The sequence below is a fragment of the Callorhinchus milii genome, unplaced genomic scaffold, assembly GCF_018977255.1.
Source record: "Callorhinchus milii isolate IMCB2004 unplaced genomic scaffold, IMCB_Cmil_1.0 Scaffold6, whole genome shotgun sequence".
Lineage (NCBI taxonomy): Eukaryota > Metazoa > Chordata > Chondrichthyes > Chimaeriformes > Callorhinchidae > Callorhinchus > Callorhinchus milii.
In genome coordinates this window covers 22,190,482-22,205,404 of record NW_024704747.1, presented here as the reverse complement: position 1 = coordinate 22,205,404, position 14,923 = coordinate 22,190,482, and the positions used below count along the sequence as shown (strand labels likewise).

Genomic DNA, 14,923 nt, shown 5'->3' with positions numbered 1-14,923 from the left:
TGCTTTGCTCCAAGATTCAATATTGCTTTCTTCATTGTATTTTGAGCTGCAATGTTCCATCATATTCAGTGATTTTTTTTCAAGGACAATAATGTTGAATATTAGAGTTTTCAAGAGGTTTGTTTCATTGACTTGATACTTGCAGATGTGAAAGACTGCCAACTCTTCTAATTTACAAAATTAGGCACTTTTCAAAGTAAAACCTAAGCACTCAGCATCAACAAACCCTATTTGTAGTTTGAATACAATAACCCTATTATTTAATATTTAATCATTTGAACATTTAAGGTAGTGCAGAAGGCTAGCAGTTCAATAACAGCATATTACTGCATAAGTATATTGTAGAGCATCAAACATTTTTTAGTTCCAGAGAATTTACGACAACAACAAAATTATATTTTTATAGCGCCTTTCATGTCGGGCGGATGTCCCAAGGCACTGGACCCGAGCTGGGGATCGGGATTGGGGAGGGGCAGGGAGGGAAGCAGGATGATCGAAAGCATGGGTGAAGAGGAGGGTGTTGAGATGGGTCTTGAAAGAGACAAGAGAGGGGGGGGGTGAGGTGGATGGGCTGTGGAATGGAGTTCCAGAGGCTGGGGGCAGAGTGGCAGAAGGCTCACCCGCCAATGGTGGGGAGGGCAGAGGGGGGAACATGAAGCAGGCTGGAGCCTGCTGAGTGGACGGAGCGGGCAGGATGGTAGGGGGTTAGGAGGGGGTTAAGAAATCTGCTGGTTTGGTTAAATACTGTATGTTAGTTTAAACAAGTCGCTGTAAAGAGTTGTGCTATTGTAGTTGTGATTTGGAGTTGAATGTCATTTGCTGTTTCAACAATTCATCTCCAACTGAAGCTCAGAATTTGGCAGCAGGTCAGTTTTCAAAGAAGCATGATATTAAATGTTATGCTTGATGATCAGATTCAGCGCGAAGGCATATAATCAGAATAATCCTTGCATTTGGTATAGTGCCTCTCACGTCAGGTGGATGTCTCTAAGAGCTTCACAGGATTTACTGCAAAATAGAGTGGGTGAAAGTAGCAGCCCATGTGCTACAGCAATGTCGCCCAAACAGCCTTGAAGTAAATTTTTATTTGGGAGATTGTTGGCCAGGACACTAGGAGAAACTCCCTTCTTTTTTCGATCAGTGCCAAGGGTTCGTTTAATGTCCACCCGAGCAGGCAAACAAGTCATTAGTTTAAAGCCTCTTCCAAAGGATAGCACCTCAGGCACACCCCCAGCAGTACAGTGGAGTGTCAGCCTAGACTACGTGAGTCTAGACTATTCTAGCTTGTACCATATCCCTCTGAATCAGAGGTGAGAGTGCTACCAACCGATCTATGCTGAGACTCTATGTTAAATGAACAAACAGGAAATTTAATATGATAGAAATGGCCAGAGTACAAGTACAGACAAATCTACACAAATGCAAATCTGTCATAATATGTTCCTGGTATGTTTAGGTAGCCACAATTCCTCTCCGATGCTCTGCATATACACAGATATCTGCTACGTACTGGGTTGGTTTTAAAAAAATATTGTCATTCCCAATTTCTGGCATATAATATGATTCCCCTGTCAAGCTATTAATTAACTGTAACTGATTTACCATCTCACACCTAATCTCTAATACATCACCCATTAACACTTTATTATATATGATGAGCTTTCTACCGATCATCCAACCTTGTACATGAGAATTATTCTTATTCACACTTCAAAAACCTACTGTAGCTTGTCAAGAACTAATGCGGAGAGGCATCGAATGAAACACTACACTTTTTACTAATTCCATCATTGCTCTAAGCATAATTCCTAGATTGTACTGTTATCTGTGCATATCTATGCATGTCATTTGCTCTTCTTTAAAATGCATATTCTCTATTCTATTCCACGTTGTTTTCGAGTTGACAAAGAAAGTCATAATAAATGAGATACCTGACAACATTGACCCAATGGTGCTGCAAGCTTGTGATTAACTGCTCATTAGTACTGCAGATGGAAACTTGTCCCGTTTTTCTGTGATATAATCTTCTCTAGTTCCTGCCATGATTTATTAAGGAAATGGTTTTTCTGTCTGCCCTTGAACAGTATGGATCTTATTATTTCTGCAAACAACAATATTCATTTTACATTAGGTGAAATTTGGCATAATCCAATTCCTCTTGCCTGGATCCTGGCTCGCTATGTCCATTTGTCAAAGTAGGACTTTGGTGACTGTTACTTCTTCACTGGCCAGGTTATGCTTCATAAGCCAATAATCACAATACTGTATAGACTGATAGCTGTCCAGGCAAGCATTGATCTCCCCTATGGCTGTTACTACAATAGAATGATCGACAGCATGTGTATACAAAACTTCCTCACTAACCTTGCCCACATTCTGCGTAGGATAAAACAAAGGTGTTTGTTTCCACAGGCTGAAGATGGCGTAAATGTTACACAATAACTGAAGGATCAGGCATCTCAATTCTGCTGTTATATGTATCTGGAGTTTCAAAAGCTTTCAGGAATACATTGGACTCTTTTTTTTACTGGCAATAGCTATACACAGGGTAACATATTTTCACTCCAATTGGATGTAATTTAAAGGAGAAACTCAGTGTGAATCATTTTGAAATGCAATTTAAGCCTGTTTTCTTTGCAGGGGGTGACACTGGAATGTCGTGGAAGTAGTTTATTTCTTTGCTTAACTATTTGGCTTAAAGCAGAAGAAAATTATGATAATCATATGTACATGCAAGCATTTTGAGTACCAGTGTCTACAGACAGGTCTTGGCAATCACAAACTTGTCAGCTATAAAATCAAAGCTGCCTACTACAAAGACTTTTGCAAGATAAACGTAAGGTCCAAATGGCGAGGAAATGGGACAAAGTTTGACTCCACTCTATCATTCATCTGCAAACACACATTTCCTGGCCTGAGCCTGAACATGTGCACTTAAGTGAATGGATTAATATCTATCCAAATAAATACTGATCTGATTTGAATATAAACCGTAGCAATTATACTATTTAATTCAATCAGTTAGCAGCTGGTCTCTGCTTGATCTACCCTCTAGACAAGGGCACAAGATCGGTTCAATTGAATAAGGCCTTTTCGGCCTATTTGATCTCATTCTTCCAGATTACCCTCCCCATCTTCCTCTCATTACGGCATGGAGCTGTTTGTTAAATGAGTCCAGGATTCTGGCCTCAACCATCCTTCAAAAGTACTGTTTCCCAAACACTTTCTCACAAAGACATGCCTTGAACTTAGAAAATCTTTATTTGTGTAGTTATTAACTGGATGCTCTTCTAGTGCTAAACTAACTTCCTGCTGGCTAATGATAATGTTGAAACATATGGTTATTTGCAATGAGTATCAGCTGCTTCCTGCACTCTTCACTCTCTGTCAATAAGTTTCCCCTTGAGATTCCCACAATTCAAATGTCTGAGTGTTTGATTCTTCTTAGTCATTCCCAGCCACATTGAAATGATATCTATAATAAAGTGTCTATAGCAATACATGTGGTCAGCCAGCTTTTTAACCATGTTGACCAAGGAAGTGTACAGCACTCCAACCAATCCTCAAAACAATTCCTCCTTCCTTTTCTTTTCCAAAAAATGGATAAAATTCAGAGCGCAACGCTAGTCAGATAATCACACACAAGGAGAGTTAATACTTGCAATATCTCATGTTCACTTGTTCTACCATCCTTCAGTTTGAGCAAAATTAATCTATCCTTAATGCTACATTCAAAGCTATCCAAGAATTATAATCTGCACCAGTGACATAGAAAATAACACACTTTAATGATATAATCATTGCGCATGTACGTGTGAGTAGGCATATATTTAACCATCCCCCCAAACACAGGGATATATTTAACCAGAGGCAAAGCGATATGATTGACAACCAGAAGTTACAGAACTCGTGAAAGATGATGAGCAGCTTTGAACCATCACAGTTTTTTCACCCCCCCCAACCCATCCAAACAGAGGCCCACAGTTCTCCTTTCCTCCTTTATCCCCTCCCTCCCCATCACCACCAAACACTATCTGTTGAAAATGCAATGAGGTAATTCTAACGAAAGTATACAACAACAACTTGCACTAATAAAGTGCCTTTCGCATAGGACGAATGTTTTAAAGAGCTTCACAGAGAAAGTAGAGAACAGGAAGGAGAGGAAAGACAAGTTATGGAGGTTCACGAAAAATATGACCAAAGAGTGAGAAAATTTCATTGATAACTCAAACGAATTTTCAAAGATTGACTTTTATTTGAATATTCTGTAAAGACTAATTGTTGCCACAAACCTGATATTTGTTTTAATTTTCACTCTTCACCTCGTCTTGTGGGGCTACAGTTCAACTTTTTTTTTGATCATTTTTTCATGTTTAAGCCTTATTTTATCGCATGCAGTGGAGGGCAATGCAACTCAACATAATCCTATACAAATTTGAGCACTTTCCAGCAGGGGTCGCTGAATAACAATCAGAAGAGGCGCTGATTTTCTCTCCCACTCCACACCAGGGGCTCGTTGCCCTTGCTAACATCAGCTAACTCAATTCAAACGGGGAATTAAACCTATAAATTTCTGTTCTGCAGTGCGTAGTGCCATTCGGTGCCATTGTGGAAGCCACTGCAATTGTTTTTTCTTGTTGTCTTATCGTCACATGCACTTATGAAGTGTATACAATTTGTGAGCTGCATATATCCTTTGTTGTGATGTACCCATTATTGAACACTGCGCAGTGTTGCCTTATCCATTGCCGGCTACATTCTCTTGGATTCCTATGCCTTTGCCTTTGATCTGTTGCCTTTCATGCTGATAAATTAAAACTTTTCTTTTTAATCTACATAACACTGGCGTGTTGTAACACACTTGGTTCGTATGAAACGGAATTATTAACCAATACGTTTTGGGGATTAAGACGGAAACGAAAATGAAATTTCATTGAAAAAAATTGCTAGAACACTCGAACTTCATTCCAAATTGAGTTCATTTAATTTTGAACAAAATTTGATAGCCAGTTATATTTAATACAAAACGTCCACGATTTTTTGAACAAATGTGTAACATTTCCAGTTTGTGCTGAATAATAGCTTTTCTCAAACAGTGCCATCTACAGTCATAAGAGGCACTGTATTTTGTGTGAATTTTATGCATTAATATTTAATGTGATTGCTACACTAAACATAAAAATGTCATTAACTGCAGATTATCATTATTATTATTAATAGATTCCTTCGCCACTTTATTGCATTTAAATTTACCACAACCATAAGTTGTTAACGGGACTTTCTCTGCACCAATGGAATAGCTTGCATACTACATCAGACTAAATTTACTGTCTTCAGCGAATTAAACTGTTATATTCTGTGCATAATTGTACTTTATCAGTGCCAGATAGTCTCAGCATTCAAAACATAAGCTTTGCATATCTACAGAAACTTTAAATAAGTTAATTTTAAATATTTCCTTTCAAGTTTTCCAGCACCTGTTTACTTTATACTTGAATGAATTTAAACACCTGGCTGGTGAAAATGAGATGCTTTTGCATCCTCAAAATACAAGCTTGTACATTCAAAATCATCGCTATATTTAAACCATCATAAACATGCCAATATGTATCCGGAAATAAAGTTTTGAAATAAATAGCCACATGGATTAAATTTAAATGAAACCAAAAGCTCTTTAAGTAGAATCATAAACAAACTATATTAAATTAACAAATTTATCATCTGTGCAAATAATTATGTAATCTATGTGGAAATTAACATCCGTTTTCCCCCCCCTCCCAACAAGAAAGGCAGACTTTTATGATAAGTGGTCATAATGATGTAGTATATATTAAAGCCAGACTGGACTGATGAGCTTCCTGATCACTAATCTTGTAATGAATACAATTACAGGAATAACTAATAAGGAAATGAATCACTTGGTATCAGTTGCATTGATGTATGTTACTCCTAAATGCTCGTTTGCTGTTTTCTCAGTGATTGTAAACATTTCACGTTTGCATATTCAAAGTTACAGACCTCTGTTATGTTTGATCTGCACTAGATTTTGACAAGAGATAAATGCAGGCTGTGTTGTATCTAAGAATAACTGGACAAATGTTGAGAGGTCTTCATTGACCTTTTCTGTGATAACAAAAATAAGTAATTGGCTGTAGACATGTTTCAGTATGTACTTTCATACTTGAACTTTGAGATCCATTTCACATTTGTCCAAAAGACATCAACCGCCCATGATCTCTCTGCATTAGATGCTCATTTCTTATTAGCGCTTTGACTTGAAAAACACCCAAGGATGCTTTCGGCTTCTAAGATTGCAGTACTTTGAAGAGTGTACAAGTGTAGGCTGGTGTCTATTATAATTGAATGCGTATGAATACTGCAACACAAACCCTTAATATAGATTGCTTCAGTTCACTTAAAATAATAGGAAGTGGGTAGTGGCTAGCATCATTTCACTTCATAGTCTCAGAATTTCAACCTCCAGCCCTTATTTCTCACATTAGCATCTTCAGACATAATTCAATCGTGGCCTCAAATTTTTGTTGGCCACATTACACACTGGGTTCTTTTGTGAAACTATACTCTGTGTACTGCTGAATTTCACACCCTGATGACTGTATTTTCAGTGAGTGCTGAATGACATGGAATGATACCGCATGGAAACAGGCCATTCGGCCAAACTAGTGGATGCCTGTGTTTATACTCCACACGAAACCTCCACCCCTTGATTTTTTCCTGATATTTCACCTGTTTGTTTTAATCTAAAGTGCATCTCTGGACAGTCCAGTAGCACAGCACATGTGGTACAAAGCCTCCCTCCCATCTGGGAGTTCTCAGGGTTAACACCCCAGGAATGTGGCTTAAATTTATGAGGGTGGATCTGTGCGTTATTTGGCAGGGGGCATGCTACTGCATTTCGCCCAAAAATATACAGTCAATTCACTTTACAGTATATCCTGTGAAGCGGTTTGAGACGTTGTGAAGATGTGATAAAGCGCTACACCAAATGCAAGGATTGTTATTATTATTATTACTCAGGACCTGGCATGGCAATGGGGTGGGTGGTGTAGATGGACCGGGCTACCTTCACTGTAAGGACCCAGGAGGCCAGCTAACAATGAAAGCGACACTGACCGGAGAGAGAGAGAAGTCCGTGAGCCACACCACAGCTCTCGGTGGCTGACAGACAGCGAATGAATCAATCTTACAGCGAAATAAAAAGAAAAATCTTGGACTTTAACAAAACAAACCCTCGAGGGGCATAGATCCTAAAATGCGTGATTTGCAGATGAAATGGCAAGGCGATAACCGCAATGATTAGATTAGAAATACATTTGCAATATGTACTTACCTCCATCCCCAGAACCTGATCCCATATCTGTAGAGAGACAATATCTCATTAGAAAGCGTATTAGTACCCGGTTAATGTGTTTTTGATAAGATTTCTTGCTCCTTTCAGCACTGGATCTAATCCATCATCAAAATCAAAGTCTCTGGTTTCTCTTGTAAGAAAATCGAGACGATTTCAAACAACGACAACAAAAAGAAGAAGAAAAAAAAAGGATTTATATGGCAAAACGAGCGAACCTGGGACTTTAAATGCCCTGACCAGATTGGGTGGTGGGGAGGGACAGTGGTTCGCTCCCATTTCGGTTCAATACGTTTCAATTACAGCTGCGGAACGTGATAACGTGCGAGTGAGTGGGGCTCTGAGAAGAGGGGGAAGAGTAGAGGGCAGCAAATTCCCCCAGGGATCAGGCTTGGGCTTGGGCTTGGGAGCATCTCACTGGATGCATCTTTGCACACTTGCTTTTGGGGTGTGTGTGTGATGTGTGTGTGTGATGTGTATGATGTGATGTGTATGATGTGATGTGTGTGATGTGTGTGATGTGTATGATGTGTGTGTGTGTGTGTATGATGTGTGTGTGATGTGTATGATGTGTGTGTGATGTGTGTGATGTGTATGATGTGTGGGGTTGGGTGGTGGGTGGGTGGTTGGGTGGTGGTCGGGTGGTTGATTGGGGCCCCATTTGATTTCGAAGGGGACACCTTCCAATTAAAAAAAAAATTAAAAATTTCAAAATGCAAAAGGCGTTGAAAATCTGCGCGGCATCACCGGGTGCGGGGTCCAGAGAGCGCCCATTACCGTGAGTGCAGGAGCCCTCTCCCAGCAGCTTGATCTCACTCTGCTGTTTGCAGGCGGCCTGGCGCAGGTAACACTCATTCTCGTAGGTGTTCCCGTTGGAGCCGCACATCGGCACATAGTCTGTGTTGCACTGAGTGGGGGGTTCGGGGTGGGGGTGGGGGGGGGGGGGGGGACAGAAGGCATACAATAACTGGTGAGTGAGGAGGGTCCTGTCAAACAGATCCCCCCACACACCCACACACCCACCCACACCCACACCCACCCCACCAGCATTGCTTCCTGCAATGCACTGCACCGCATCGCCCCACCGCAAAGGACAGTCGGACCCACAGCGCTCAGGCAAAGTGGAGCTCAGTTAAAGCAGCGATGTCTCCCTTCCCTCCTCTCTCTCTCTCTCTCCATCATCCCCATCACCCACCCACACCGCCCCCCCCACACACACACACCCCACACACACACACCCCCGACCACCACCTTACCTTGAATTGACAGTCGCAGGTTATAGTCTGTCCGATCCGCAAACATTCCCCTCCAAACTGACACGTATTCGTGTCGCAGAGGAACAAGTCGTGTTCCCTGTCATCAAAACCTTGAGACGTATCGAGGAGATGAGGGGGAGGGATGGGGATGGGGATGGGGAGGGGGAGGGGGAGGGGGTGGGTGGGGGAAAGAGGAAAAGTACTTGCAGAACTTAGTGGGTGTAAAATATTAATGCAATGGTTTTGGCAAACGAGACTGGTCGGATATCACATACTCAAAAGTCGATTAAATGAAAAGGGTTATCTGTGTGTGTGTGTGTGTGTGTGTGTCTGTCTCTGTCTGTCTCTCTCTCTGTCTCTCTCTCTGCTTTCTCAGAGGCTCTGGGCAGGTTGGGGGGTCGCTAACTCGGCAGTTACAGAGATGCAGCTCCGGGAGACCAGCGGATTTTATTTTGTTGGGGTCTTTGAAAGAAATAATTCCGAATGATGCTGAACCAGCGCAGGAATTCCCACTCACTCACTCACTCACACTCACAGTGCATTTTGATTCAGAAGAGAGAGAGACACAACGCCAAATGCCCAATCCACAGCTAACCTCCTCCATCCGTGCAGTTTTTTTCTCTCTCTCTCTCTCTCTCTCTTTTCTTTCTCTCTTTTCTTTCTTTCTCTCTCTCTCTCTCTCTCTCTCCCCCACCCCACCTCCCACCTTCCTCCATCCCTCTCGCGTTTTTCCTCTCCTGCAACACGATTTTCTCCACTTATCTGCGCCAAACGGCGAGACTGACCCCGAGACCCAGGAGGTTACACGAGGAAGTTGTGGCAGAGATAAAACCACGTTATATGTTGGCGTTGGCTCGAGTGTGTGTGTATTTGTGTGTATGTGTTTTTTTTAAAAAAAAAGGAAGATTGATGACTCGTGTCTGTGCACTGAGGATGGGGTTAGTCAAAGTCCAAACCCACAGCGAAGAGCTCCTGACAGAGCCTTCGCTTCTGTTTCGCATGAGTTGTGTGTGTGGTGTGTGTGTTAAGTGTGTGTGTGTGTGTTAGTGTGTGTGTGTGTATGTGTATTAATATGTGTGTTAGTGTGTCTGTGTGTTAGTGTGTGTGTGTGTTAGTGTGTGTGTGTATGTGTGTTAGTGTGTGTATGTGTGTTAGTGTGTGTGTGTGTGTGTGTGTGTTAGTTAGTGTGTGTGTTAAATTGCGACATAACTATAAACTGGAAAACATTCTTATTTGCATTGCAGCAGCTTTCAGAGTCGTGGGCGCAAAGGGGTTTTGCTGAGAACTGCAATAGCCCGACTTCTCTCTTAAATGGTTTAAAACAGAATCATAATCTCCCCCTTCCTCCCTCTCTCCCTCCCTCCCTCCCTCCCTCCCCACCCACCCACCCAACCCCTCCATCGCCCCCCACCAACGATTCCCCTCCTCCCGATGCAACATCGTGCACGAAAACAAAAACCAGCGATCTGTTTTAAACCCCGAAAGCCTCTTTTTTTTTGTTGAAAAAAAGGGCTGAAATCTTTAGACAGAAAACCACGTCTGTTGCAAAACGTGGGGAACGACAGCCCGTCTTCGCTCCTCGTAGAATCGCACCTGTCACTAAAATAACACACGAGAAAAAGGGACGATGTGTTTTGAGCCCGAAAGGTGCGTCTGAAAGTTTTTTAAAAAAAAAGCATTGCACACTTTCCAGAGAGAAAACTGAGAGGGACAGAGCGAGAACGCCAACCCCGAGTCGTGGCTCTGTGGCTCACGGTGATCGCTGACTGCAGCATCGCACAACGTTACCCGAGCAAACCCACGGCAGAGTAACTTTTATCACAAGCACAGATATTCAGTTGGCGACTGTGACTTCAAATTGTAAGAGCTCGCTCCCAACCCCTGCCCTCCCCTGCCTTGCCTTGCCCTGCATTGCTTTGCATTGCCCTGCCTTGCATTGCCCTGTCTTGCATTACCCTGCCTTGCATTGCCCTGCCTTGCATTGCCTTACCCTGCCTTGCATTGCCTTACCCTGCCTTGCATTGCCTTACCCTGCCTTGCATTGCATTACCCTGCCTTGCATTACCTTGCCTTGCATTACCCTGCCTTGCATTACCTTGCCTTGCATTACCCTGCCTTGCATTGCATTACCCTGCCTTGCATTGCCTTGCCTTGCATTACCCTGCCTTGCATTGCATTACCCTGCCTTGCATTGCCTTGCCTTGCATTACCCTGCCTTGCATTGCCTTGCCTTGCATTGCCCTGCCTTGCCCTCACTAGCCAGCGCCTGGTGTTATTTGTTGCTGTGGCTTACCGGAGCAGTTCCAGCCAGTGGGTGTTTGACAGTCACTCAAGGAGGCAGGAAAAGCCGAGAGTTTAACAGGTAGCGTGGAAAACGTTAGCATCGCTGGAAACAGCACAACGCTCAGGTAATTAAGAAGTGTCCAGCATCGCTGATGGACCTCCACCATGACTACTGCTCGCCGATCGCAACCCTCTGGCTCTGCTTAATCCTGGGCTCCCCGACACCACCATCTTACACAGGGCACATCACACATCCTGCGCCGAACCACACCACATGAGGATGGAGAGCGAAGAAGCCTTAGGATCCCAGAAAGCAGCCTTCCATTAGAGCCCGGTTGGTTGCTGGGGGGAGGGAGGGAGACAGAGGAGGAAGAGGAGAGAGGAGAGAGAGAGAGAGAGAGGGAGGGGGGTAATGGGGGTGGGTGGGTGGGTGGGTTGGGGAGTGGGGAGGAGGGGGGGGGGTTGGGTGGGGGGGGTGTTTGGTAGAGAAACTTGTTATTGATGTGCCGATGAGCGGAGTCAGGCTTTTTCTGAATCATCTCTCTGCTGGTATTGGAGCTGCTGGGGCTGAGCTTGTGCCACGTGAGTTAAGGGCATGTGTAGGATTGGACCAGGATGGATAACGCCGTCTGGGATAACAGTGGGAGCAAAGGAGACTGACTGGTTGTGAGGGGGACTGGAACATCAGCATTGATCGCCTCTCATCCCCCTGGTCTGATAGGGACTGGGGATGCGAGTGAGGGACCACATCAGTCCCATCCATCCATCCATCCACAGAGAGTGTCAGACCCATCCCGTCTCTCTCTGCTCAGGGCTCTCTGGTGAGAGGAGGGGGGGGGGACAAGGAATCAAAAGGATGGACCAGCAGCAGATGGGATGCTGTGTCTCGGGTTCCCTCTGAGAGAGAGGGAGAGAGAGAGAGAGGGGGGGAGAGAGAGAGGGGAGAGAGAGAGAACGGGATGTCTAAGGATGCGAGGAAGCATCGTCGGGGTGGGAGGGGGGGGGGGGGAGGGCATCGATTCTGTCCCCTCTGGGGCCGCTGTGGGGACGAGTGGAGATGAGCGAGAGAGGCGACATCAGACTCGAAAGCATCTTTTTTTTCCATCTGTCTGCAGATGTCGAGGGGAGGGGAGGGGGGGGGGGGGAGGTCAGACAGACAGACAGACAGACCGACAGACAGCGGTGTGAGGCATTGCATCAGATCAGATCACACACACACACACAACACTTTTTGGAGACACGGGAATTTTAAGAGACTTCCACCTCCAGATCGGTGGGAGAGACCCGGGGATGCGAACGATTAACGTTAGATCGTGAAAGTTCACTCGTGTTTTGCTTTGGTGCAGCGGCGGAGATGTGAGAGATTACATTGAGACCAGACCAGGCTGCTCGCTGCCTCAATGGCAATTTTCAGAGGTGTGTTTTTTAAAAAAAAATTAATATATAAAAATATATATATATTTTTTTTTAGGAATTAATATACTAAGTTTATGCCTGGTCTCATTTGGCTGTCGAAGAGGCGAGAGATGTAATGCATCACAGCATATATCCTGTCCCACTCCTATCGAGGGACCTGGATAGGATGCAATAAATCATCTCACACATTGATTCTGTCACTATTCCCCGCTGAGAGGGCAGATGTGAGAGAATACATGAATTCTCACTGTCTATTCTCCAGCTACTCTGGAATCTGAATATAATATGAAATGACCGGTCACTGTTTGGGGAATTGGATTAGACAGCGAGAGAGAAGGTACCTGATGAAGAAATGGGATGATGTACCAGATAATGGTACCTGCGAGGTAATATAATTGGATACCAGGGGGCAGTAACTCCTTAGGATATGGGATAGGATACTGAAGGAAACGAATATTTAAAATGCTGAAGAAAGAGTGTTAGGTACCAGGAGCCGGTATCTGAATAGCAAGTGGCATCAGATGCCACGGGATAAATAAAATCACCTGTGCATTTGCTACATAGCGCCTCATTCCCGATGTTGAGACGCCTCGAGGCGCTTCACAGAATACGTGGTAAAGTGCATTATTCACTGCGCATTTTGTGGACGAAAATGATACTTAAGTAACAAAATGAGATTAAATAACAGGGGGAAAGCATTGCTGAATTCATGGGAATTGACTCCAAAAAGATCAGGCACTGACGAGAACAGACATGGGGATTAGATACTAAGGATCAAGCACCGCTACAGATTTGGGATTAGACACCAGGGATCAGTCACAACTCAAATCGTGATACAAATTAGATACAAGGCGAAAACATGGAACTAGATAAACAACTTCCTGCTGAGGTCACTGGGTTAGACACCACTGATTGTCACAGATGTTTATATAGGAACAGATGCCAGGAACGACTATATACATGGGGTTAAATATTATACACTGAAGAGATGGGTTAGGTACCAGAGGCTACTTGCTACTTACTCATAGTTGAGGAACTTCGGATTAGATGCCAGGAATCAAGGACTACTGAATATATGGGGACCAAGGGCTACTGAGAACAGTTACCGCTCAAGACATGCGGGTAGATGTTAGGGATCACTTTATGCAGAGATATAGGGAGCACTCATCACAGTACTCAGGTGCCAAAGAATGACACGTAACAAAATTGATATTAAACATCAGGAGGAAAGTATTCATTAATTCATGAGATTTGACTCCAAATATCAGTCACTGATGAGAACAGACAGTTGATACACTACGATGGCCAAATCTGGAAGTTATACACATCTGCTCTTCCTCACCCCTATTATCTAATCCTATTTGCTAGCAGATTTCGAATACTGTACAAATATATGACATGATGCTTTCCTGATATGACATACAGGAAGGTACATGCATAAGCAGACTCATATGTGCCTTGTTGTCTTATTGACAATAGTTAACCCATTTGACCCGACTTTATTTCTAGCTCTTGTGTTGATTATCCCAGCAAAATATGCTTCACTTTAGCAAAGCACCAAGTAAATCATAACAAAAAAAGTGTCTTAACACAAATTCTAGAGGCAAAGGAGATATAAGTAGAATCCTTTCCTCCCTCCACACACAGAATAGGTAATAAATAAAACCATGATACCGAAGGGCAGTCACGCTAGGGTCATCTCAAGTACTGCATCGACTACATCAGTTATTTCATTATTATATTGACCTTCAGTCTTGAACTTCATAAAATGAACGGAACGCTGTCAAAGAGAGAAACGAGCCGCAACCTGTGCTATTATCCCGTACATTTGTTTTAAAATTGTATTCGGTGTATCTCTACTCCATAACCTTCAAAGCTCCAATAATCCCTTTCCAAAGATCAAACTGTCAATAAAGCACAAATACCCCCAATGCACTTGTCGCTTTCACACCAGATTTCTGATCAATTTCATATCCTCAACATCAGTCTATTTTGCACTCACACTGAGAAGCAAAATCATCGGAAAATAGACAATGGCTGTGAAATGTATTTATGTATTAGTGATCAGAATGACGTGAGTGTGTGGAAGCGATGTAATTCCAGGGCCCAGAAGGTGACTATTGGACCTTCAAACTCAAGTTAGAAGTAGCAGAAGAATAATTGTTTTCTTCTGCGTGTAATCATGTGTTAAACACCTCACATCAACCAATGATCAGAATCAAAGGCAGACAATAAAGGTGTCTAATCCTTTTAACTCTTTGTGACTGAGCCTCATTACAACTGTGTCTTTCTTGATCACACAGTCAAAAATCTCACGAGGCGAGGCGATTTTTCATCACAAGATGATGGAAATACTCAATACAAATAGGCAATATGTGAAACCGACCACATTATCATCCTTATTCATTCACATCTTCCAGCGTTCCGTGTCGCGGTCCTTTAATAAAAGATTAGACCTATTTGGAAGAGGTGGGACAGGCCAAAAGGGGAAGGACTCGCGAAATTGTGGCCAACATTTGAAATGCACAACAATTCAGATGAAGACAAATGATATCTCAAACGTTAGCCCGTTCTTCCCTTTCAGATGTGGATTTTCCAG

The 14,923-nt window shown here is 43.2% G+C and overlaps 1 protein-coding gene across 2 annotated transcripts in view; it reads right to left on the bottom strand.

Moving 5' to 3' along the window:
- The window catches only part of tmeff2a (transmembrane protein with EGF-like and two follistatin-like domains 2a), a 29,347-nt gene extending 18,062 nt beyond the window's left edge, over positions 1-11,285 (bottom strand). Inside the window, exons 1-4 of one of the 2 annotated variants that reach the window (XM_042336297.1) lie at positions 10,919-11,285; positions 8,626-8,735; positions 8,147-8,276; positions 7,352-7,378 (exon numbers count right to left, since the gene is read on the bottom strand). In XM_042336297.1, coding sequence (XP_042192231.1) covers positions 7,352-7,378; positions 8,147-8,276; positions 8,626-8,735; positions 10,919-11,075 — 424 coding nt within the window. In that variant the 5' untranslated portion in view covers positions 11,076-11,285. The remainder of the gene's footprint in view (positions 1-7,351; positions 7,379-8,146; positions 8,277-8,625; positions 8,736-10,918) is intronic. The other variant, XM_042336296.1, reaches the window with a different exon arrangement.
- Between the last annotated feature and the right edge of the window lie 3,638 nt (positions 11,286-14,923).